This window comes from Cervus canadensis, chromosome 7, assembly GCF_019320065.1.
Source record: "Cervus canadensis isolate Bull #8, Minnesota chromosome 7, ASM1932006v1, whole genome shotgun sequence".
Classification (NCBI taxonomy): Eukaryota; Metazoa; Chordata; class Mammalia; order Artiodactyla; family Cervidae; genus Cervus; species Cervus canadensis.
In genome coordinates, this window is record NC_057392.1 from 2,708,289 (window position 1) to 2,732,973 (window position 24,685).

At 38.7% G+C, this 24,685-nt stretch overlaps 1 protein-coding gene across 2 annotated transcripts; it reads right to left on the minus strand.

Moving 5' to 3' along the window:
* Positions 1–2,055: 2,055 nt before the first annotated feature.
* DIPK2A (divergent protein kinase domain 2A) lies at positions 2,056–24,439 on the minus strand. Of its 2 annotated transcripts, XM_043474176.1 has the most exons (5): positions 19,316–19,456; positions 17,918–18,004; positions 15,579–15,665; positions 7,705–8,008; positions 2,056–4,983 (listed from the first exon to the last, which is right to left on the minus strand). In XM_043474176.1, the coding sequence occupies exons 4-5, from the start codon at positions 7,949–7,951 to the stop codon at positions 4,652–4,654; spliced, it is 579 nt and encodes a 192-aa protein (XP_043330111.1). In that variant the 5' UTR covers positions 7,952–8,008; positions 15,579–15,665; positions 17,918–18,004; positions 19,316–19,456; the 3' UTR covers positions 2,056–4,651. The 2 variants fall into 2 exon arrangements, with proteins under 2 accessions (XP_043330111.1, XP_043330110.1); XM_043474175.1 differs by lacking the exons at positions 15,579–15,665; positions 17,918–18,004; positions 19,316–19,456 and adding an exon at positions 23,095–24,439.
* Positions 24,440–24,685: the final 246 nt, after the last annotated feature.

The following is a 24,685-nucleotide window of genomic DNA, read 5'->3' on the forward strand; positions in this document are numbered from 1 at the left end:
TTCCCCATCCCGATCCCCCCTCCCACCTCCCTCTCTACCCGATCCCTCTGGGTCTTCCCAGTGCACCAGGCCCGAGCACTTGCCTCATGCATCCCACCTGGGCTGGTGATCTGTTTCACCCTTGATAGAAAGACAAAGACCCACTCCAGTACTTTTGCCTGGAAAATCCCATGGACGGAGGAGCCTGGTAGGCTGCAGGCCATGGGGTCGCTAAGAGTCAGACACAACTAAGCGTCTTCTTTCACTTTTCACTTTTATGCATTGGAGAAGGAAATGGCAACCCACTCCAGTGTTCTTGCCTGGAGAACCCCAGGGATGGGGGAGCCTGGTGGGCTGCCGTCTATGGGGTCGCACAGTCAGACACGACTGAAGCGATTTAGCAGCAGCAGCAGCAGTTTCATGGTTTTTCCACAAAATAAAGCAAGCACAAAATTAAAAGTGAATGCGATTACTCAAGACATCCATCCACCTTATTGTTCAGTTGTTCAAATTTATGTTTCCACTTTAAAATAGATTTGTTCAAATCAGGATACAAAGGTGCTATCTGCATTTACTTTGTGTCACTTAAGTCTCTTTTAACTTAAAGGGTCCCCCTCCCTTTTCCTGCAATTTGTTAACAAGGCCAAGACATTTATCCTGTAGAAGTATCCCTATTCTGGATTTTGTTGATTGTATTCCTATGGTGTTCTGTAACATGTTCCTTTGTGCTCTGTATTTCCTATTAATGGACAGAGCTGGAGGTTTGATCAGATTCAGGCTTTTTTTCCCCCGTCAAGACACTTCATAGATGGTGCAGGGCACTTTGAATTGAATTGTATTATAAGGCACATCATGGAGATTAACCAATGAGTTCATCAGGTGCTGCCATTTCATCCAAAGCTCCTCATCAGCATTTCAATTAATAGCTTCAGCAGCCACTGATAAGCACTGCCTGCTGCTGCTGCTAAGTCACTTCAGTCGTGTCCGACTCTGTGCGACCCCATAGACGGCAGCCCACCAGGCTCCCCCGTCCCGGGGATTCTCCAGGCAAGAACACTGGAGTGGGTTGCCATTTCCTTCTCTAACGCAGGAAAGTGAAGAGTGAAAGTAAAGTTGCTCAGTCGTGTCCGACTCTTTGCGACCCCATGGACTGCAGCCTACCAGGCTCCTCCATCCATGGGGTTTTCCAGGCAAGAGCACTGGAGTGGGGTGCCATTGCCTTCTCCAAGCACTGCCTAGCTCTTGTCAATTTATTAGGAATTTTAAAATGGTGATATTCTAATACTTAGTCTCCATATATTAACTACAATAATTCTATAAATTCTTCCCCCTCAATTATTTGATTATCCTGGGATAAGGCAGTATAAATTCTTCTTTCTCTTCAGATTTCCAGTTTTCAGAATAATTCCTCAACATCTTTCCAAAGGTAACTGAGTTGGTTTGTTTTCTTTTTGCCCTCTTTTATCATTCTGAATGCATAAGTTACATATTTAATACATTTCATTTCAGTTATTCTTAATGAACATCAAAGTACTCCACATATATCACCAGTTGTTTAGAATCCCTCATTGGATTTTGGGTTTCTGAGAAAACATCTTCAAGTTTCTGAAAGCTCTCTTGCTTTGGCAATACTTAGGTATTAATTTTTCCGATGTGAAATTTTTGTTGGGAGGAGAAAGTGCTTAAGTGCACGTATGAATCAAATGATCTCTCTCAAAATAAGCTGGGGCAAGCAGGTTGGGGTATAGATAAAACAAGTTTGGCCATCCATTGCTAACTTCTGAAATCAGTATAAGCACAGTTTATTATTGTTCCTTGTATCATTTGCTTGTATACATTTGAAAAATTCCATAATGAAGCTTTTAATTTCATTTTAGCAGTAAAACTGTAAAGTCACCAACTACTACAGAAAAACAGAAGACAAACATACCATAAGTCTAGCTCACACCCAACCAGATAGTTTCTCAAAATTATATCAAAGTACATGCAAGAGAAAAAAAAAACCCTTATCTATATTATCTCACTTGACATTCAAGAAAAAGTTGTATATTTGAAGTTAAGAGATAGTCTGAAAAGTGTGATTCTTAAAGTATTCTTTATTAAGATTATTAAAAGTTGTAGAAACAACTTTATATTATAAAGGCACAGGGAGACAGTTCTGATAAAATATTCAAATTAAACAGTAACTTACAGTACAAAAGACAATTTTAATGCACATACAAACCCCAAATGTCTGATTCAAAAATATTTTACTGTGTCTATTAATGGGCAATGATTAAAAATATAAATTGCTACTGTATAATAAATATCTGATAGTGAACATCTTGATAGCAAAGTGAACAAAATATTTATTGCTTTTCACATATATATTTTTCCCTGTAATTTAAAACTCCTAATTCTTTTATTATCTTCTCCTCAACTTTTCCAAAGATAAAAGAAATCCCACATAATCTCACAGGGGAAATGGCAGTTATCAAAAACCACCTCAAGGAGCAATCACTGCTGGCGCTGTTTTCTCTCCTCCTGCTCTGCGATCACGGCCGCCCTTCCAAAAAGTAAGATCTATGTCTGCTAAACAGTAAGACAACTGCTCTAATGACTGGCATTCTAAGGTTCGAAATGAATACTTCTACAAATATAAAAGGTGCTTCATTTTGAAACGTGTCTTTTTTTTTGAAGTTTTGGGCAAGAGGCGAATGTCTGACAAGTAATTTTACCTACTCCCCTCAAAAGTTTTCCAAAGCTGTAAAAAGTCAGCTTGTAAAATTTCCAGCACTTGAATATTTCTTTGAGGGCTAGCTGGCATATGTAATGTACTGACGTATAAAAATTAACATAATGCAGTGTATTTTGTAATGAAGAGATCTTACCCTTCTTCCAGTTTTTAAACTGGGATTAACTTTATTGATTTCCTCCTGCTCTTTCTTTAGCAACCGTTATAGATAGTACAGGTAGAACTTCCATCACAACAGTAAAAGAACATGAAAGCAACGTCCTAACGAATGCTATTTCAACTTAAGAAATATCCACATTAAAGTCTTTGATAATCAATGTAAAGTTACTTAACCATATGTCATGTTCAGACAGTGTGTAGCAGCTAGTAATGCACCTGGCACAGAGTTGATGCTCAATAAATAGTTGCTGAATGAATGAAAAAGAAAAGCTTGGCTTTGGTTGTGCATACTTTAATCATGTTCTGATTAGAATAAGATCAGTCTAGAACTAAATACTGCACACTACATCAAACTTTGCTGTAAACAAAAGTTACGATTTCAAACAGAAAAATATCACCTACGTTAGCTTTAGCCAATTTATATATACATATATTTTAACTGTAAAAAACAGCCGGGAGAAATTTCACACATTTGTTAATTTTTATCCACATACTTAAATTTGATGTTGTTGATGGTTAACAATTGGGAAATGAAGACCAAATTGGACAGAATGGCTAAACCTGTCTGCTTTATAGTTAGAATTACTAGTCCATCAATAAATAAAACGTTATGATGCCAGATTAAACTCAAACAATGACTACCACGCTGATTTTTGCAAAACTATCACACTGAAGTTACAAAAATGTAACTTAAGTTATATATGTTTGGAAGCAGTAGCACAATTTTTCAACATTAAAGAATAACCAGGAAGATATGAATTTAATAATGACATACTCAAAGTATTGGAAGTAGGATAGTAAGAATAAGTAGGTGACCAATTTTAAAATCTAGGACTAGGTCTAATATTTCTTTGGCATATGCATTACTATCCTGGACAAGTTAGCATTTAAAAAATACTGTTTATTTTTTCCTCTCAATTAAATTAACATCAAGGTATAGATTGCTAGTATACTCTTAAAGCATTTTAAGGGACAAAAATGACATTTTGCAACATATGCCAAAGTTCATATTAAGTGTACAGTTATAATTTATTGGCATAGAGGGATGTAACTGTTAAATAACCTTAAATGATCTCATGCAATGGTGAAACCACAGAAAGTAGGAAGAAATATAAGTATTTACACAATAAAATATTCAGTTTTCTGAAAACTGAATTCTGTTTTTTCAAAAAAAAAAACACAGTAAACCTGGGAATCCTAACGGTAAATATGTACCACATAGCCCTGAATGAAAACTAGCCCAACTGTAAATGAACACCTATAGTAACCTGAATGTGTAAAAATTTAATAAAAAACATAAAAATGGAAGAGGGAAAAAAAAAAAAAAAACCCTATACACCAGAAGGAAAAAGTAGCCTATAAAACAGGCCAATTTAACTTGATATTCAAAGTAAATAAAAGAGATTCACAAAATCATGACAGTAATGCAAACTAAGTCAAGTACCAAGTACCCTTTGATACACAAGCCAATATAACTATCAGACTCATTTCCAATAGCTTAACAATACTCATTAATCCAGTCAGGCATTCAGGGGCTGAAGCAGTCAATGAGAGCTCAAGCCTCCAAAGTTTAAGAACAAACTTATCTGCAGAAGCATCGTGTGATTTTTGAAATCATGTCTTATTTTGGTGGATGTTAACATAAGATCTGTCAGTGCAAGTTTATCATCCATTTGGAAGTATTACTTCCAAATTCCATTTTTCCAGATAGTTTTTGGTAGTTTTCCTTTTAGCCAGTGCTATGTAAATGAAGAAAAGCAAAGACAAGTTCACCGTAGACTACCTCACATTGTTACTTAATTGTGCTAGATATTCGCGCAGTTCTTTCGCAGCCTGGAATCTGCCATAGCGCTTCTTTGGGTTGGCGCACTCATCCAGCAAGGCCTCGAGGCGGCCATCTTTGGCAATTTCACTTGGCGGATCATGGAGGAGTCCTCCAGAAGTGCCACGCCAGGTGGCATGTCTGGATAAGAGGTTCTGACAAACAGCATAATAATTGTGGTCCACAGTGGCTCGAGCACAAAGAATTTCTTTTGAAAATGATAAGCAAGCCTCCTTATCACAGTCATCAAATTTGCTTTCATACCATACATCCCAATTTTCAGGCTTATCTGTGAAAAGGGAAAGAAGAAGAAAGAGAAAAATACGTTTTAGAAGACTTTTCATTGTTTCCCAAAATGTAACATTTGACTAATGAACACAGTAATGTTGGTTCTTAAAACTATATTACATTAAACATTTAAATATATTAATTTCTACAAAAACACTTACGAGGAGTCCACCAAGGCAGGGGAGAAGGATCAGACAAGGTCCCTACATACTAAAGACCAAAGGGCTCAGCTTAGAGTGAAACTCTCCATGATACAAGAAAGGGCCACACACAAGTCTGACATGGTGCTACATGAGTACAGAGGAAGCAGCATCTGTGCCTGGGACTGCAGAAAGCTGCACAGAGAACAACTGATTTAGGTTTTGAAAGATAAACAAGTCTGAAAAGAGGGAAAACGGCATGCTAGCCCCAGGGTACGGTATGTACAAAGGCATGGATCTAAGGGGGTTGGCCCAGCCGGTACGGGAAATAATAAATTCACTGTGGCTACAGCATGAAGACAGGTGACTGGGGAGGAGGCACAGACAATGCTAGAGGAATAGGCTGCATCTCCGGTGGTCAGGACCATGATCTGTCTAATAGAAATGTGACTCTGGGCTGAAGACTGGAGGTGCCGGGATGATGACAACAACTAAAGAAGGTTCAGGAGAAAAAGTCAGATTGCAGAAACACTTGATACAAAAATTAACAGTAAACTCCGAGGTTCTAACTGGATGACAAAGTAGACACTATTAACATAATATTAATATTTTATACATACAGAGTAATATAAAGTAGCTGTGAGGTATTCACTGGAAAGGTTCATTCAAGAAACTAAAAGGCCACTGTAGCTGAAGCATTAAGGGCACTGCAGTTATGTTAAAAACGAAGCAGAACAGGGCCAAGTCACATAGATTATTCTCTGGTAAAGTGTATGAATTGTACTTGACAAACCACTGGAAGTCAACACAAGCATTAAGGAAGGGAGTGCTAAGATCAGATTTATGTTTTGAAAAAGGAACTACCTGAGTAGAAGGAAACCAAAGGAGGAAATAATTTCAGAAAGCTGTTACTAATCAGTCACTCACAAATTTGCCAATTGGGTGACTACAAACAGTAACGTGATCTTCTAAGTCAGGTTTAATGGGCTGAGAAATGCATGGAAGCTGAGGAAGTAGAGAAAGGCAATAAGCAACTTTTAAAAATAGAGGGAAAGCAGGAAAGAATCTTATGCATACTTGTTTATGGGAAAGTAAGAAAAACTAGATTTTAAGAAGGTGGGTGGGAAGTTGAAGAAACTAACTGATGCAAAAAGTTCCCAATGAAGGATCTATTTTGTCTGAAAAAAATAAATGTGTATCACTTTTACTAGTTTGGATGATAAAGGGAAGGACATTAAAGGAGTTGCCACAACAAAACCACAATTTCCCTGTAAAGGTCATTTACTAGAAAGAGTTAAGAAAAGAGGGTGAATAAATAAATACAGCCTTTTGCAAAGTGTCTATTTAGCCAACTCTACCGTGAGACATTTGAAAAGAATAAGCCAGAGCTAAAAAAGCACTGGAGCAATGCTCACCGTATGAAATGCAAAAATACAGAAACTATACTGTATTCATCCAAGGTCAGGAATTAATTGGTACAAAATTGTAACATGTATTCCAGGAATGTTCACATTAAAAAAAAATTTTTTTTTACAAAAAAATTATTTTTACACATACTGGAATAATAATGTTGCACAGTTTAGGCAAGTCACAGAACTCTGTGTATATCTTGAAAAAAAAAAAAAAAAAAGTTTAAGCTTCCACAAATGTATAAAGAGGTTAAGTGGGTAATGATGTACTCCAGAACGGGGCATCCACTCCCTGTGAAAGGATCTGCATGGCAGATAAGAAAGAATCAGAAAGTAGTTTTGTGAGTATGGAGTCAGAACAGGGCATTGAGAAAAATCAAGTATTTAACAAGATAAGCCGAGATAATGTAAAATGTGTCAACCTAATACATTGCTGTTACATTCACTGCATTCCACAGGTGCCACAAACTTTTGGTCTCTTCATCAACAGACCCACATGACAGGAGGGGATTAAAAATACAAGGTTTTCACCATGGAACAACCCTTCAGTTTCTTTCACTAAATACATTAGTTATAGAACCACAGGCTTTGTCCTTGAAACTAAAATTCCTATGACAATTTTCGAAACACTTTAGACATTCTGCCCACCTACCCAGTGAAGAGCTCATAAATAAATGAAAGCGAAGTTTAATGTCAAACCCAAGCTAGAGATCCACAGCGCTCGGAATCATCTACATGGTTAAAGGGAAAAAAGAGTCACTGGAGGGGCCTCACAGGAAAACGGAACACAGAATACACTGTAAGAGAATGCACAGAAAAACAGACTCCACGAAAGCAGTACAGTCTCTCTGGTAGCCTTTAACTAAATAAACACTTAATTCTGGATTACAGTCCTAAACCACAGCACACAGCAGACGGTATAAAAAAGACATGTACACACACACACCCCCCACACACAGCACATCTGGGTCCATTTGAACATGAACTATGTTTTACTATATATGGGCAAACTGTGATTCAGAGTACAACTCTAATAAATCAGTATTTGTTTACCAGTCAAATAAAACAAAGAAAGATGCAAGGTTGCTTTCTAAGGAGGAAGTTTTAAAAAATCTGCTTCCTATAAATGTAAACAACTGACATAGAAAAAAAATCTGCAAGTTATATACTTACTTTGTCTGATTAACCTTTTGTCAGCAACCAAAACATTTTCAGCATCCACAATGATTACCTTCCCATCTCTAGGACCAACAGCAAAATTGTCAAAGCTGACGTCCAGGAGGTAGAGTGCAAATTCAAAGTCATTGTTTGTGAGCTGCTCTGCTATTTCCATTAATTGCCAAGCGAGGTCAACTCGTTTCTCCCACGGTGCATTAAAGTAACTCCACAGTTCTTCTCCAACATAATTTACGGCCACCATTCTTCCACAAGCTCCAAGATATTTTGCAAATGGCCAACCTTCATCAGATGGAAAACTCTACGAAAGAATTATCTTTATTACAAGACATTCTGGTGAGGATATACTAGGTCTATCCCCAGATTATCACAATAGAGATTTCTGCTAGGCATGAGCTTGGATTTTCTTGTTATATTCAATAGTTCAAAAGAGAAACTTTTTTTTTTAATTGAGGCATAATTAATTTAAAATGTGATGTTAATTTCTGTTATACAGCAAAGTGATTCAGTTATATGTATGTATACATTCTTTTTAAAAAATATTCTTTCCCATTATGGTTTATCTCAGGATATTGAATACAGTTCCCTGTGCTACACAGTAGCATCTTGTTATTTATCCACTTCTATATTTAATAGTTTGCATCCGCTAAGTCCAAGTTCACCCCTACCCTTCCCCCCTTTGGCAAACACAAGTCTGTTCTCTAGGTCTGTGAGTAACTTTCTTTCTTAACTCATACCATTACTATGGACTTGAAATTTTTTAATAGACTACCTCACATTATAAAGCTAAAGTAAGTCTTGCTTATCGAAATCTCAGAATCAAACCAATCAACAAAACACAAGACGCCTTCTTTATTACCAGATCTAAAAGTACAGATGCTTTCTTTTATCTTTTTGACTCATGTACGTACAATCAACCAAAACTTTCTTTTGAATGAACAGGACTGCACACCTATTAGCCAGCAAGTGTTACCAGGCATCAGGCACTCTGTTATGCCGGCAGTAAGAGTGAACTACAGTCTCTCAAACAGAAATTTTAGAAGACAAATACCAAACAAATAACTATGAGTGCAATTAAGCATTAGTTACTAAAAAATGGTTCTGGTCCTGAGAGAGTATTTAATAGGGACTTCATCTAGTGCAGAAGCAGGCAGGAGAGGAATGCAGAGAAAGATTCTTGGGAAATGTCTTCTAATCTGTACCCACAGGTTGGTAAAGAGCAGTCTGGTAACCCACAATGCAATCTCCACTCCAAGTATCTCTCATGCCAAGTTAGCCTTGCTTCCCTTTCCAATGTCACCATATTGTCTATTCACCTTAAATCCAACTTCAAAATTATTTATTCTCCTGATCTTGCCAAGATTTTCTAATGGATTTTTTTAACTACTAGGGAGATTAACATCCTAAAACAAAAGTCTTCCAGGATTATGAACAAGTTATTTCCAACCTAAGTAAAATGGCAGGCTTCTTCTAAAGCATTCTGTAGTACTGTAACAGCCAGCTGCAAGCTGAGCAAAGAGCAAAAGGGTGGGAAGTAATGCAACAACTTCTGGAGGATCACGTGACCAGAGGTGTTTTTAAAGAGCTATTTTTCAGAACAGTGAAGTGAAAGTCACTCAGTCATGTCCAATTCTTTGTGACCCCATGGACTATACAATATACAAGTCCATGGAATTCTCCAGGCCAGAACACTGGAGTGGGCAGCCGTTTCCTTCTCCAGGGGATCTTCCCAAGCCAGGGATCAAACCCAGGTCTCCCACATTGCAGGCAGATTCTTTACCAGCTGAGCCACTAGGGAAGCTCTTTCAGTATAGTCCCTTTCCTTGAATTAGAGGAAGAAATCATGCAGATGATATTTACACAGATTGCAGGGGAAACAAACCAAAACACTATAGAATATAAATATAAATATAGCCCATGTCTATTGCTAAAAATTGAACAATCTACATAAGAGCCAGAGATGAGACTCTTCTGGGAACACAAGAAAAGTAGGTGGGTGATATTAATTTTACTCTGAGCTTTTATAAAATTGACAAAACTCAGTAACACTCTTACTTTAAAACTTTTATCAACTTTAAAACAAAAGATTTATAGATGCCTTCATCCATAATTGCCTATTTTCATTTGTGCTTCCTTTTAACTCTATCAATGTAGAATAACTGTATTTGTTCTTTGTATGTATACCTTTTCCATTTAAATTTCAATATCTGCAGTTTTGTCATATATTAATTAGGTAAATTAAAAATTTAGATATGCTAGTATGAATCTTTAAATATAGTAAATTAATTAATTCAATTTTATTCACAGACAATATCTGATTCTTTAGTAATTAGAGGAAAGTACATTTTTGATCTTATCTGAGATTTTAAAACTTCTTGTGGGCACTGGGGAAAGTGACAGATTGCTCATTTCCAATGTGACATGCAAAAACTGCTGACCATACGTTATTTTCAGCTTTTCCTCCCAACTTAAAATACCTCCATAAACTTGAAAATTTATAGGCAAAATGATTACAAAAGATTTAACTATTTCTCAGAAGTATTCATGTATAAAATCTGATATATAAAACAAAAGCACTGAAAATAACTAAGTATGTGAGATTATATAGTTTTGCAGTGCAAAAAATAAAGAACTCCTCCACAAACACTATTGGTATATTATTCACATGCCATATTGTCAAACAGATACAAACATATCTTTGTGAAACTAAAATGGTCTTTGACAACAGGAGAAAAGGGAACCCTGCCAACATCTGCACATGTACAAATGCCTCCTTGTTTTTGGAACCTTTCCAAGTGAACGACAGTCAAATATATACCTCATTACTCAAGTCTCTCATGGAAGAGAATAAAATATATGAACAAATGTCATATTGAGCAACTTTATATTCATACAGCAATTTCTGACAATGTTAAATGAAATCATGTTATGCCTCATTTTAAGAAGAGCACAATTCTTTCATATAATTTGCTACCAAATCTTTTGGAAGAACTTTAACAAATGAATTCATATCACTTGCTCATATGAAAAGAGCTTTTCATTGAATAACCAAAAGTTATACTTCATTAATAAGAACAGAATTCTACTAAACATTCTATTAAAAATGCTCCAACGAAGCCAAAATATTTATAATTTGTATTTAAAACAATCTGGCATAGAATCAAATGTACCATGAGCAAGCAGAGTTTGAGAGACAAAAATTTTCAGATGTTACCACTTGGATTTATTAAATATATCAAGCAATAAGAAACAGAACATCTTACTTCCTGATTACCAAACTCCCACAGTGCATAAAACACAGTAGCTAGGATAAGAAGTATACTGCTGAGGTCCACTTTTTTTTTTCTTTAAACAAAACCTTAAAAATCTGCCCATTGTGCTAGGCAGATTTTCAAACTGCCTAACACAACAGGCACACATTTCAAGTACCTTGAAATAAAATGTGTGTTTCATTTTTATTTTACTTTTTGTTGATGTATAGGTGATTTACAATATTATGTTAGTTTCTATTGTACAGCACAGCGATTTGAGTTTTCATTCTTTTCCCTTATAGGTTATTTCAAAATATTGAGTATAGTTCCCTATGCTAGAGTAGGTTCTTGTTGGTTATCTAGTTATATATAGCAGTGAGTTTATGTTAATCCCAACCTCCTAATTTATCTCCCACCCACTTCCCTTTTGGTAATCATAAATCTGTTTTCAAAAGTGTACAAGTCTCTGTTTTTGAAGTAAGCTCATCTGTATCCTTTTTTTTTTTTTAAGATTCCACATATAAACAATATTAATATGATTTGACTTTGTCTTGCTTACTTCACTTAGTATGATCATCTCTGGGTCCATCTCTGTCGCTGCAAATGCCATTAGTTCATTCTTTTTATGGCTGAGTAATATCACGTTGTGTATATATACCACATCTTCTTGATCCATTCATCTGTAGGTGGATATTTAGGTTGCTTCCATATCTTGGTTATTCTAAATAGTGCCGCAAGGAACCGTAGGATACATGTATATTTTGGAATTATGGTTTTCTTTGGATATATGCCTCGGAGCAGGATTGCAGAACCATATGGTAACTCTTCCCTGGTAGCTTCCCACATGGGCTTCCCTGGTGGCTCAGTTGGTAGAGAATCTGCCCACAATGCAGGAGACCTGGGTTCAATCCCTGGGTCAGGAAGACCCCCTGGAGAAAGGAATGGCAACCCACTCCAGTGTTCTTGCCTAGAGAATTCCACAGACAGAAGAGCCTGGTGGGCTAGAGACCATGGGGTCTCAAAGAATCAGACATGACTGAGCAACTAACACTTTTACTTTCTTTCATGGCAACTCTATTTTCAGTTTTTTAAGGAACCTCCATACTGTCCTCCATAGTGGTTGCACCAATTTATACTCCCACCAACAGCGTAGGAGGGTTCCCCATTCTTCTCACACTCTCCAGCATTTATTATTTGTGGACTATTTGATGACAGTCATTCTGACCAGTGTGGGGTGCTAAGTCATTACAGCTGTGATTTGATTTTTTTCTAGCAGGGGTGCTGAGCATCTTTTCATGTGCCTTTTGGCCATCTGTTTGTCTTCTTTGGAGAAATATCTGCTTAGATCTTCTGTCCATTTTTTGATGGGGTTGTTTGTTTTTTGATCTTGAGCTGTCCGAGAAAATGTGTGTATTTTACAGGATTATTTACTAGTGAAAAAATGCATACAAATACTTTTCATCTGAAAGGGAGTCTTTAAACCTAGAATGGTTTAAATTCTAACTGGATTGGAGGCACTCCAATTAATTGTTCAGGGTTTTTCATCAGGTTTGAATATGTCATACAGTATGCAAAGTTATAACTAAGTATTAGTTTAAGATTACACAAAATGGTTAAAAAACATATTTATTACTCTATTATTGCTTTTTTTTTTACATTAAGTGGGTGACCACCCAAAGAAAAAGTTTTTGAGTATTACTACCAATGTAATAATTAAAAATGGAAATTTAAGTATCAAGTCAAAAATGCTTAACTCTAAGATTTAAAGCAACATTAAATGCTTTCACTGTTAATTAACAGTATTTTGAATATGAAACCTAAGATATATCATCATGTCTAGGTATCTTTAACTTAAAATCAAGGTTTCAGAAACTACTAGGATCATCTTCATTTTATGAGAAAATAAAATACATACAATCAATATAGTAAAGAGACAATTCAGATATTTTCTATTCTTTAAGATACATAATATAAAATTTCTATATTTAAAGGGTAAAACAGGGTATAAGCAGAATAGACTTGAAATCACTAGTCTACCTTCTAAGTTCCACCTTTACCTCTGCATCTCACTAGCTGTGTGAGGGTGGCAAAGCCAAAACTTTTTAGCACTTTAGTCTCTTTGTAAAACTGGAATAATACTTGCCCCCATTCATCAGGGCCATCAAAGGGAAAAAAGTATGAAATGCTAAACTGCAAAAAGGCTCAGTGCTATGAGAGATGTCTAGTGATATACAAGCACTAAATACATAGAAGATTTAAAACTTGGTAGTATGTATATACATAAACACAGAATTGTAATTTGATTTTCATTTATAATAGGTAAGTACCACAAAGTAAATTCTAAACGCTGACATATCTATCACATCTCTTGATCAAAACCAAAAGTCACAACGCTTTGTGGACTTTTCATGTGACCAAATGGGATGTGCAATCTAAAAATTCTAGAGTTGGAGGGTACTCAAGTTTTAAATACAGTTCAACTTTATCAGCATATACCTTAAGTGAGTTGCCTCAAGTCACAAAAGTAGTGGGGCTTCCCTAGTGGCTCGTGGTGAAGAATCCTCCTGCCAACGCAGGAGCCACAAAACACATGGGAACTGCAGGTTTGATCCCTGGGTCGGGAAGATCCCCCGGAGGAGGAAACGGTAACCCACTCCAGGACTCTTGCTGGGATAATCCCATGGACAGAGAAGCCTGGCAGGCTACAGTCTATGAGCTCACAAAGAGCTGGACATGACTGAGCATGCATACATACACACACGCAACTATTAAGAGGTGAAGTCAGGCTAATATAATCGCTTGATCCCAACATCCCTGTTTCAGAAGTTTTCAGATTTTGGAAAGGTGACAATACGTGTGTTTCACACTCATTACGCAATGCTTCAAGGGCTTTGGGATAGCACCTACGAGAAAACCTTTCGCTGCAAAAATACCATAAGCTTACTCATCCCAAGTTGGATAAAGCACATACATTACCTCATGTGTTTTCACATTTGTTTTTTAACTTGACAAGGCCTATTTTTCTTCGCGTTTTAAATTTGGAATTGCAGATACGGTCAACTCACATCTCACTGACTACTACAAGAAGCTGGAGTAAAAGGCAATGAGTTACTGTGGAATGAAAATCTTGAATTAAAAAAATCCTGTATCAAGCCTAACTCCATCAGAAATGCTAAGAAAGAGTTGCAAATAAAACATAATCCTGTTCTTAGGAAGGCTTTTTAGCCTGAGTTGGGAAGATGATTAGAAACATATATAAATGATAAATTCTGGAATTTGTTACAAATCACAGGAAGGTACAGAAGATGTTGAGAAAGAAGAACAGGGACCTATTTTAAATTGTATAGTAAAAGACAGCCTCTCTAAGGAAGTGCTACTTAGGGAGAGCTCTAAATGCTGAGCATAATATCACATAGACTGGGGATGAGGCAGTAAGAATGTTGGAGGAATATGTTAGAGCCAGAAACTGTCTTCTCAGAACTGAAAGGAAAAAAAAAAAAAAAAAAAGGCCAAAGAAGCTGCAGTGAAATGAGGAGGCAATGGGTTCTGGAGAGGGAGGCAGAGATCAGGTCACCTTGGGAATTACAGAGTAAAATACAAACTCTCCAACACAGTCTACATGCCATGAAAAAACCAAACGTGTCAAATCTTAAACATTCAGAAACATCTTATTTACTGGAGTTAATCAATATCCTGTGGTATATAACGTTATTCTGAAAAACAAGTTTTTACAATATCATCCTTTAATCAACAGCCACTGTCCTACCACATTAATTAGATAATTTTATTCTATTATATCAGAATACAGTCCTGAAAAAAGGAGACACAGGATGTGTAAGTAAAACTGATAAAAAAATATGAAGTCAACTCTAAAATGTTCATGTTCTATTATCTTTTACTCTCTTTACATGACCAAAAGTGGGATTTGCACACTAAGTTTAAAAGATAATTTAATACAAAAAATATAAAATATTTTATAGCCATTATCTCACAACATGCCATTAAAAAGAACATAACTTTGCAGTTTGCCTAAAAAGGAAATGTGTTACATGACTGCAAGACTGATTTTTTTTTTTAAAGGAGAAAATTCCTAGTAAAAAGACAATGACTTGAAAAAAACTCATAAATAATCAAACATATAGTCTAAAAATCTAGTTACAGGTTTCCTAAAGAATTGGCATTTCTACTCATACACACAATTTAAACTTGAGATCATTTCTAGAGAGTAAATTATCAAAAGCATAGAAAATGCTTAGAGGTTCAATCTGAGCTTCAAAATTACTTTTAAAAGCCAAAATTTGAACAAAATCCCATTGTAGTAATGCATGTTATAACAGCTGTTATTAGAGATTAGTCAAATGTTCTGGTGACAGACTAATGTGTTCACAGTTTTGTGAACTGTCTAGAGGGGGACTACAGTAAAATTACTGGAATGATTTAATGGTTACCTAATTTTTGCTAAAATTTCTTTAAGACCTCAACTTCTTAATTTATACCACCAAATAGTGGCCAAAATCCATTGCAAAGACTGTAGAATCTTAGTAATCTCAAGATTTTCAAGTCACAGGATATGTTCCATTTATTTCACTAAATAATTTTCTGAATGCCATTTCCACCCACCTAGAATTCCAACAATATTAAGCAATGTCTTGAAAATAGCAAGGTTGTGTTATTTCACTGAATATCGCGTCCAACAGCTAGCTGTATCTAAAATAAGAAACTCATGTCAAAACACATCAATAACAAAAAAAATCTACCAAGTTAAATAGAAACAACTCATCTTTTAGAATAAATATCTTAAGAAATACTCTTCCATACCACAAAAAAAAAAGGGGGGGGGGGGGAGAAGAAACCAAAATTGCTTGGCCACAAGTTTTAAATATATATTTACTACTCTCAACTAACCTCATGAGAACTAGCAACTGTGATCCATGGTTTTTTGTTTTTTTTTTTTTTTGATCCATGTTTTTAAGTTGAAAGATATACCTGGAAACACTATACTCAAATACTTATTTCTAATAAACTGTCAAATAATGGGGGAAAAAAGGTATAAGCAGCTTCTTTTGGACCCAATAACCTAAGAAGGCTACTTTATACTTTCTTTAGTCAAAATCTGATTTCTTTAATCTGTCAATAAAAAAGTACTAACTTCTCCTCTTCCCTTTAAAACACAAACTGAATTAATACAGCCCTTCAGAAGTATAACATAGTATCTGCTAGGAGCATAGTATCTCTCTGCATTAAATACCTGGTGCCTGGTTTTGAATGTGTATTCCTTTGTCTTAAATTTAATATAACCAAAACAAAACTCTTGGTTCTCCCTCCCCCAAAGCCATTCCTTCTCTGGGCTTCCTCAGCAGTAGTTGCTTAGACCAAAACCCTGGGGATATCCTTTATGTTTCTTTCTCCCATACAGTAACATTCCCATCATCAAGTCCTATCAGGTATTTCTCCAAAACATACTATGTCTAACTGCTTTTCATAACCGCCACTGCAACCACCTTAATACATACCAAGCTTTCTCCCACAAACAGGGCAAAAGCCTTTGATTCCTTAAACCATTCTCCACAAAGCACGCCCTGCTAAAAACACATTTATTGTTTCCTATTGCTCTGAAAACAAAATTCTAAACTCGTTAAGCATGTTTACAAGGTCACACAGAATATGGACCTTGTCTACTTCTATGACCCTGTGTTCTACCAGGCTTTTCTACTCCCACGCTTGACCCTTCTTTGGAACCTCTAAATTTGCCCTCAGAACTCTGTACCACCGGCTTTTTCTCATCATTCACACCTCAACTAAAATGTCACTCTTAAATTCTGACCACTGAATTTAAAATTGTATCCCCAATCCAATTCTCCATTATAGGAGTCTGCTTTGTTCTTTTATAGTATGTAAAATCTAAGATTACCTTGCTCTTCATTTGTGTGCTGCCTATACCTAATGCCCCAGAAAGCAAAGAATCCGCAATTGTGCCCTGGCCTGTCATCTTTAGCACAGAGGTCAGTTCCCAGTACTACTTGTCAATGCCACACAATTCCTGTCAGATCTCCCTCAGATAACACATTTTTTGAGGTTCCGTCTCAGAGTCTAAGAATGCCAAGAAAAACCTTGACTTAACCTCTATTTTAAAAATTATTTACTAATGTACCAAATAGAATTATTAACTTTATGACTTACAGAGAAAAGTTGAACTATTTGGTTTATATTACTGAATCCTTATGAAAACTATGTTTATACAATAGTCAGCAACATATGGGACAAATCCTTAGCGCCCTTTTAATTACTATTCCAAAAAAAACTACAGCCTCAAGCAGCAGCTACATAGGTATTTTGAGGTATATATGTATATGTAAAGATGGTGACATTTAAACATTTGCCATGGGAAGAGTAAAATTTATATATTTCTAAGACACATGTCATGGTGTACTAAGGAACTTTACTCGTCTAAAAATGAAACAGGCTGATGTGCAAAGTAATAATATACTGTAAAAAAACTTTACAAGTAAAGCTATTTTACATATTATCTGAATAATCCTCTCCTTTAAAACAATTCATTGGATAAGTATTAACATCCTCACTTTACCCATTTAAAAACTCAGGGTCTGAACCATCAAGTGACTTGCTCATTGCCACCCTACAACTTTGTGGTGGTCTAGAATGCTATTTCAGTACTGCCGTCACCACACGTCCTGGTCCCTATGGGCATAATCCCATTTATCCTCAGGACTCAATTCCTCTGTAAAATTCTCCCTGGTATCCACTCTGATGAAGGTACACTTAGACTTCCCTCCCTAAATGAGTCATCTGACAGGATGCACAGTATCTTTATTGGTAGGGCTAATTATGCTATACTGATTGTAATTAGTCATTTATATATCTGCCTCCTACACACAGCTAAGCTACTTGCTGCCTAGAAAGGCCTTTTCAATCCAAATGCCTTCTAACAGACTATTTACCGAACAAACAAAATTCAGTTCTCCTGACTATAGTCCAGGGCTGTAAGTCCAAAGAGCTTCCAGCTGCTTCAGATAAACTCCTGTAATCTAAAAAAAAAAAAAAAAGACATAAAACGTGGATAAAAAATTTGATTACATAATTTAAAATCTTTCAAAGTCTATGACCAGGGTGAATAACTATCCTAATTTTATGCCAAGAATTTATTGTTTTAAGACAGTTCACAATAATTTACTAAAGTTCATTATGTATAGGAAAAATGCAGGGCTTATATTCTAAGGACATATTAGTTTCAGTGTGAAAAGTAAAGAAATCATGCCAAGATTCTGTGAAGAATAAGCAACAATAACAGCAATACAGGAAGGAGCCAGAGACCAGAGGCCAAAAAATCAGAATAAAAACCATTCTGATCATTCCCTGAAAAACTGACTCCCTATTAATGTATGAGAGGAATATGTGCTGACCCATGCAATGGAAATACGAGGGAAAATAGTTCAAATATTACACGAAAAAAATATTTCTGCACTCTCAGAACTAATAATGGCCAAAAGATATGAAGATAAACAGAAAACAGGCCAGGGTATCAAATGATTTTGCTCCATTGATCTGGAAGTGGTGTTTTCCTATGGATGATCATCTGTTTCTACAATCTTTCCAAAATAAAAGTCTCCTTTCTGAGACCTGGGTTACACACAGATGTTATTTTTTTGTTTGCTCTGTTATTAAGCACAATCAAGTGTCAATAAAACCTCTGTTAAAAAGAAGAAAAACAGAAGGAAAAAAAAAAAAACCAAAAACCTCTAGATATAAGCTGATTCATTTATTAGATTAAAAAGTACTCTGTTCAGTACTACCTAGCCAGAAACATCTCTGAAGCCTAAATCTGGGAGTGTGGTTACCACATCAGCAATCATTGGAAGAGAAGTAGGTGGCCCCTTAAACTCTGGTTTGAAAAGAAACTCCTGAGACAAAGTCTGGAACATCCTTTCGAGGTGCCACTGCCCCACAAGAACCTTAGCTACCCTTAGCTCCAGACTATTTTCTTTTAAAGGCAGTCTCGAATTCAGATTTGTTTTAACCTGATTTCATCTGTGTAAAAACTGGGGCTAGGAAGACAAGCTTGAAATAGGGCTAGCTAATCTGGCCTCTGACCCACATACGCTAGCAGGAATCAAGTACCAAACCTCTGACTCCCTTTTAGAAGAGCTTAAACCCACCAGTTAAGCTCAAGCTCAGAAGCAGAGTGACAACTCAGGTTGAGAGTGTAAGAGTCACAGGGTGATGAGGCTGAAAAGGAAAGGATCTAATTCAACTGTCTCATTTTAAAGATAAGTTAAAAAAGAAAGAAAGAAAAAGAGAAAAAAAAAAGGTAAGTAAAGGGAGTCCCACAAAAAGTTTACCAAGAGTCCAAAGTAAAAAAATCAGCGAAATGGCCATCATCTGTTTACGTCAAAAAGTGCATCTTAGTACATCTTAAAGATATATTCTTCACCAACAGAAGTTATTTTTAAGGGCAGACACAACATTCACTCCAAGTTTAATTGTAAAATTCATCCTGTAATGTAGGAATGGACTAAATTAGTGAAGTAAAGGTATGGTTGATATTCAAAAACATAGCTATTTTTAAGGTGATCCATATTCCAGACAAGCTTCAAAACTGTTAACCCAATGTATTAGATAATTAAGTTACTTTTACTTATTTAATATCTAAACACTTTCGAATTACTGAGTGCTTACTACGCATCAAGCACTATATAAAATGCTTTCCATGTATTATGTCATTTACAAGAACTGAAAGTTTAAAATCTATAGCTTAAACAATGATAGTTACATACTTTAAAAATTAAAGAAATCCTATTAAAAACATTATTTAGAAAACTTAAGACAAAATTCTGCAAATAAGACAAACTCCCACACCCTTGCCCTTAAAAAACAAAGAGCTTTCTTTCTTCTATAAATAAGACCATCTTCACTATCTCTGAGTTATAAAGTCAGGGATAACATTTTGGGCTTCAGGAAATCCAGACAGCATTTTTCTCCCTCACACACTCACAATTTTTATAAATTCAAGAATAGGTTAAGTACAAATACTGGTAAAAATTTTATCAGTAACAGAAAACATCTTGCTATCTTGCGCAATACTTCAACCTCTCATTTTCAACTATTCCAAGAATGCTGCCATACACTGTATTACAAAGTCCCTCTCTGCATTTTTCCCCATAAGATTATGGCAAACTTGTTATAAAATATACCTCTAGGTAAAGTAAAACTGTGAAGAGGAAAAGAAGGTATCAGAGTAGAAGATAAAGGTTCTAGCATTATCCTGTTGATGCTTATAATTTTTCCTTAGAGCTAGATAAGCTGCTGTAAGCTAGTAAAACTATCCAACGATGGGGAAAGAGTTATACTTCTGTATCATTTCACATTGGGAAATTTGTACTACAAATCTGCACAGCCTTACACAGATAAGTTAGGTCCATAACATATCTTGCAGACATTTAATACCATTCATGTCTCCTTTCAAGGCATAATAGAAACTCAGATTTTCTACTGTTTCTTAAAATCTGAAGAGGCAAATTGAATGGGCTAAATTCACACATACTTTTCAGTTCTTTAGTACCTTATCAAAAAGAGATTTTTAAATGTTTATTTTTGGAAGCATGTTTACTACATGGAAACTCTTGTTAAGAACAGCTTGATGAATTCAGTTTAAAATACTTTTTCTCCCAAGTAGTTAATTTTGGGGCAATATAAAAAAAAATCTAGTTTCTCACCAACTGTCCGAAAATTCAATAAGTAGCTCCCTCTCCTGGAAAGAGAAAAAAAAGGGGGGTGTGGGGGAGTTCCTCTTTAAGCTGTAAAACACACACTTGTACTTTTAAAAATATTTTTAAAAAACACATGAATCCAAAAATATATATAAATAGAGTCAAAAAAATAAACATTCCAATGATTGACCAGTACTAAAGGCCTCAAGTCTGTATTTCACACAGCATGTAACTAGCTATAAAACTAAATCAACATTTCAATTTACAAACAGCCATGTATTTCCTCATACACTAAAAACAAACTCTTATCCTATAATCCACCTAGCCACATGGTCAAGTGACTGTCAGTAAGTTTAAATTACAAAAACATAACTGATCTTTTTATTTTTTTTTCAAGTCGTCTATCACTAAAAATGAAAAGAGAAGAAAAAGTTTAAGGGAAGAGTTAATCAGAAAACCTATCTGACAATCTCAACTGTAAAGTAAACTGAAAATGGCAAGACAACTTCAAGCTTCAAAAACATGTGTTTCCTAAATAAAGCATTTATCTCAGTGCAAATCAAATGTCAATATTTCTCCTATTAAAATGACATATGTTTATAGAACTGCATGTACAACATTCTTAAAGTGTTAGTTCTAACATTAGCAGAATCATGATAAAAACATTTTAATATGCAGCTATTACTATAGGTGCAGAAACTGTGTATTATTAAGGTATTATCTTTACTAAATTTTTGGATCCCAGAGAATTTGACAGACTACTCAGCAAACTATATTGCTAGAGCTGTCTCCAGAGACCAAACTTGCTAACATAAACATCTATTTCTCAAAGAGAAAACGCAGCTTAAATGGAAAAAAAAAGTTTTAAATCAAAATATATGTATTAAATATGGACTTAGGCTTTAGAGGCTGACTAATTTTGTAACTACCAAACAAAGTAATTTCTTCAAGAGACGTTTAACCAGTTTTATATCCTATCTACTGATAAGAGAACAACATTTAATATACAATCTGTACTTTTTGGCCCATTACATACATCCTATGACTCCTTAAAATTTACTACAGTTTTGTTTGAGGCAAAATACTTATTTCGTGTTAAAATTATTTGGCTACATGAATCAAACGATGCTGGTTTCTTCTGGCTGAGTTGGGCAGCGAAGAACTTGAGAAAAGCAAGCCATATAAATGAATACTGGACATTCCTATACATGCACTTTAGATTAAAAAAAAAATGCAACCCAGTACAAACCTCCCATCCATTGGCGACATTCTTAGCAGCGCAGACAGGGAGTGAAGTACATCAACATTACTTGGGATTAATTTTATGTCATGTTTCCCCTGCCCCCCCCCCCCCCAACCCCTTTGTATTTGAAATACAGCACAACCGGTATGGTGAAGGAGCAAGGTAACTTTCCCTGTGGTTATCAGGAGAGATCACACCCCCCCAGTTGCAACCACTGTCCAAGGACGCCGCACTAAAGGCGAATGGGAATGTCTATAAACTCAATAACTTTCCCCAAGGTAAACACAGTTTTGAGGGATTCTGTTTTCTTTTTTGGCCGTCACCGCCAGTAATAAGATCACAGCCTATCCCCTAAGTCACGAGAGAGCCAATACGTCAACTAGGAGAGAGGTGACTCTTCTTTCCCTGTTTCTTGCCCTGGCCTAACACTTCATCTCCTCCCTGCAGCCAAATTACCAAACGAACAGAAAAGGTCACAGGTTCAGCATGAAAATGTCCGTCCTGACACCCTCGCAGTCTCAACTCCAACGTGCCTTATTTTTCCTCTTCCTAATCCCACGCAAACCACACGACTCAAGGATGAACCCCACTCCGACCATGGTCCCCATTTTCCAACCTCATCCTCCCAGTCTGGCTGTCCTGATGATGTGCCAGGTGAATGAGCTAAGGAATAAAACAAGACAGACTTCGGGGCCGAAGTTAGGGCAGCCGGCGCGGGGTACTAAAGAGCTGAGCAAGAAACACTTGAGAAGAGAACTAAGAAAAAGGTCCAAGGGCTCGTGAGCAGCCTGCGCCGCGGAAGCGCAAGCCCCGCCAGATCAAAGCAGAAAGGCAGGGAGGGAGGACAGAGAGCCCCAGGAAACTCGCCGAAGAGACATTTGGGGAGCGAACGAGAGACGCACACTCCCTCTGGCGTTGAAGGATCCGCGGTCGGATCGGAGATGCGCCCGCGTCCAGCTGACCAGGGCCGACTCACCCTTAGGCGGCTCGCCCTTCGCAACCCCTCACTTCGCCCGGGGTCCCCCTGCGCCGCCGCCTTCCCACGCCAGCCGCCGCGCCGCGCCGGGTCCAGACAGGGCGACCGGCGCGGGCGGGGCCGCTTCTCCCGACTCCAGTTCCCCGGGCGGCCCTCGCGGCAGGACGCTCCCAACCGGAACCCCGCGCCTACCTGTAGCACCAGCGGCTCGGGGTTGAAGGCCAGGGTCAGCAGCAGCTGCATACGCTCCGAGTCCTTGAGGTTGCGGAGCAGGAAGCTGCCCGAGTCCTTGGTCTCGGCATAGCGGCGCACCAGGCGGTCGAGCAGGCGCTGCGAGGGGCAGTGCACCAGGTCGGACCAGCCCTCCACCGCCTCCGGCGTGAGCAGCCGCACGTCGCCGTTAAGGCGCGCGAACTCGGTGCGGGGCATGGCCTGGAGCAGGTCGCAGCGGGGCCGGCCGGTGGCCCGCTTGCAGATACTCTGGTCGAGCTGCGCCAGCTCGCGCTGCGAGCCGAGGCGCTTGAGCACCACTCGGCGGCGGCCGCCCTCGCGGGGCTCGCCGTACTGCGCGAAGTAGACGTTCTTCACGTTGAGGAAGTCCAGCAGGCGCAGGCGGCCCCACGCCTCGAACACCACCTGCCCGTTGAGGAAGCGGCGGCACCAGCTAGTTCCGAAACACGCCGGGCACTTATTGAGCTGCAGGAAGCGCCGGTCGGCCAGCTCGTTGCGCTGCCAGGAGGCGAGCAGCGACGGCGAATGCAGCACCATCAGCACCAACAGGCTGCCCAGCGCCGCCAGCTTCAGCGAGCGGGACAGGCGGCCCAGCTTCGGGGGCACCAGGCGCCACATCCCGCCCGCCGCCCGTCCGCCAGCACCCGGAGGGCGAGGGCACCCCCGGGGCGCCCCCGCCGCGCCGAAACCCGGAGAGCGACCGGCAGGGGCCCCCGGGCGAGAGAAGGAGCAAGGCGCGGGGGCTGGGGCGGGAAGCGGAGTAGGTCTGCAAGAGAGAGACGGAGAGCGGGAAGCAGCCGACCCGAGCAGGCTGCGACTTCTCCCAGTCACTAGTCTCCACAACTCTCGAGCTCCCTCCTCCGAGCTCCCCGCCCTCCGACTCCGGCGGCACCTCCTCCAAGCCAGTCAAGTTATACAGCAGCGGGAGGAGGGAGGGAGCGCGGGGGCTCGACGGCCGCGCGCCCGCGGCCGCCGTGCGCGCACGCGCACTGCTCGCTGGGGGCGCGAGAGCTGCGGCGGAGGTGGCCGCCTGCGGGACGAGCGGGGTCTCTGAGAAGAGACAAGAAGAGACTCACGGAAGGGGAAGAGAAGCTGGAATGACTCACACCGAAAAGTAGCAACAGTGTAGGAAGGTGGGAAGGATGAGGTGCCCGCGCGTCCCTGACGCCTCACGCCCCAGTTCGTGCGCGTTGGCTCTCCGGAGGGAGGGCGAGGGGGCAGGGGGGCGGGGCTGGCGGGGCGGAGCTAGCGCGCTGCCGAGACAGCGTCAGCGTGGGCTCCCGGGGGCGGCTTTGGGGTGGGGGGAGGGTTGCTCCCCGGGGCGGAGCTCGAGCTTTTGGAGGCGGGGTAAACCCGCGAGCTCCTGTAGTGAAATTATTTAATACTTTTCGTAACAGTTATTCTTTTCTGATTGTTGCCTTTTACTGGGACCTGTTTTTTGCCATTGTGGAAACAGTCCCCTTAGGGGGAAAAAATAAAGGAGCCGCAGAAGCCTATTGCAAGCCCCTGCCCTCCGCACGACGCGCCCGGGGTGGAGGCCGAGTAGGCGGGG

Bases quoted from the DNA above. Each gene is read 5' to 3' on its own strand.
- DIPK2A (XM_043474175.1), bottom strand. From the start codon at position 23,751: ATGTGGCGCCTGGTGCCCCCGAAGCTGGGCCGCCTGTCCCGCTCGCTG. The intron at 8,009-23,094 runs GTAGGCGCGGGG...ATTCTTTCGTAG, and splicing joins CCGAGCCGCTGGTGCTACAG to AGTTTTCCATCTGATGAAGG. The intron at 4,984-7,704 runs GTAAGTATATAA...CCCTTTTCACAG, and splicing joins CAAAAGGTTAATCAGACAAA to ATAAGCCTGAAAATTGGGAT.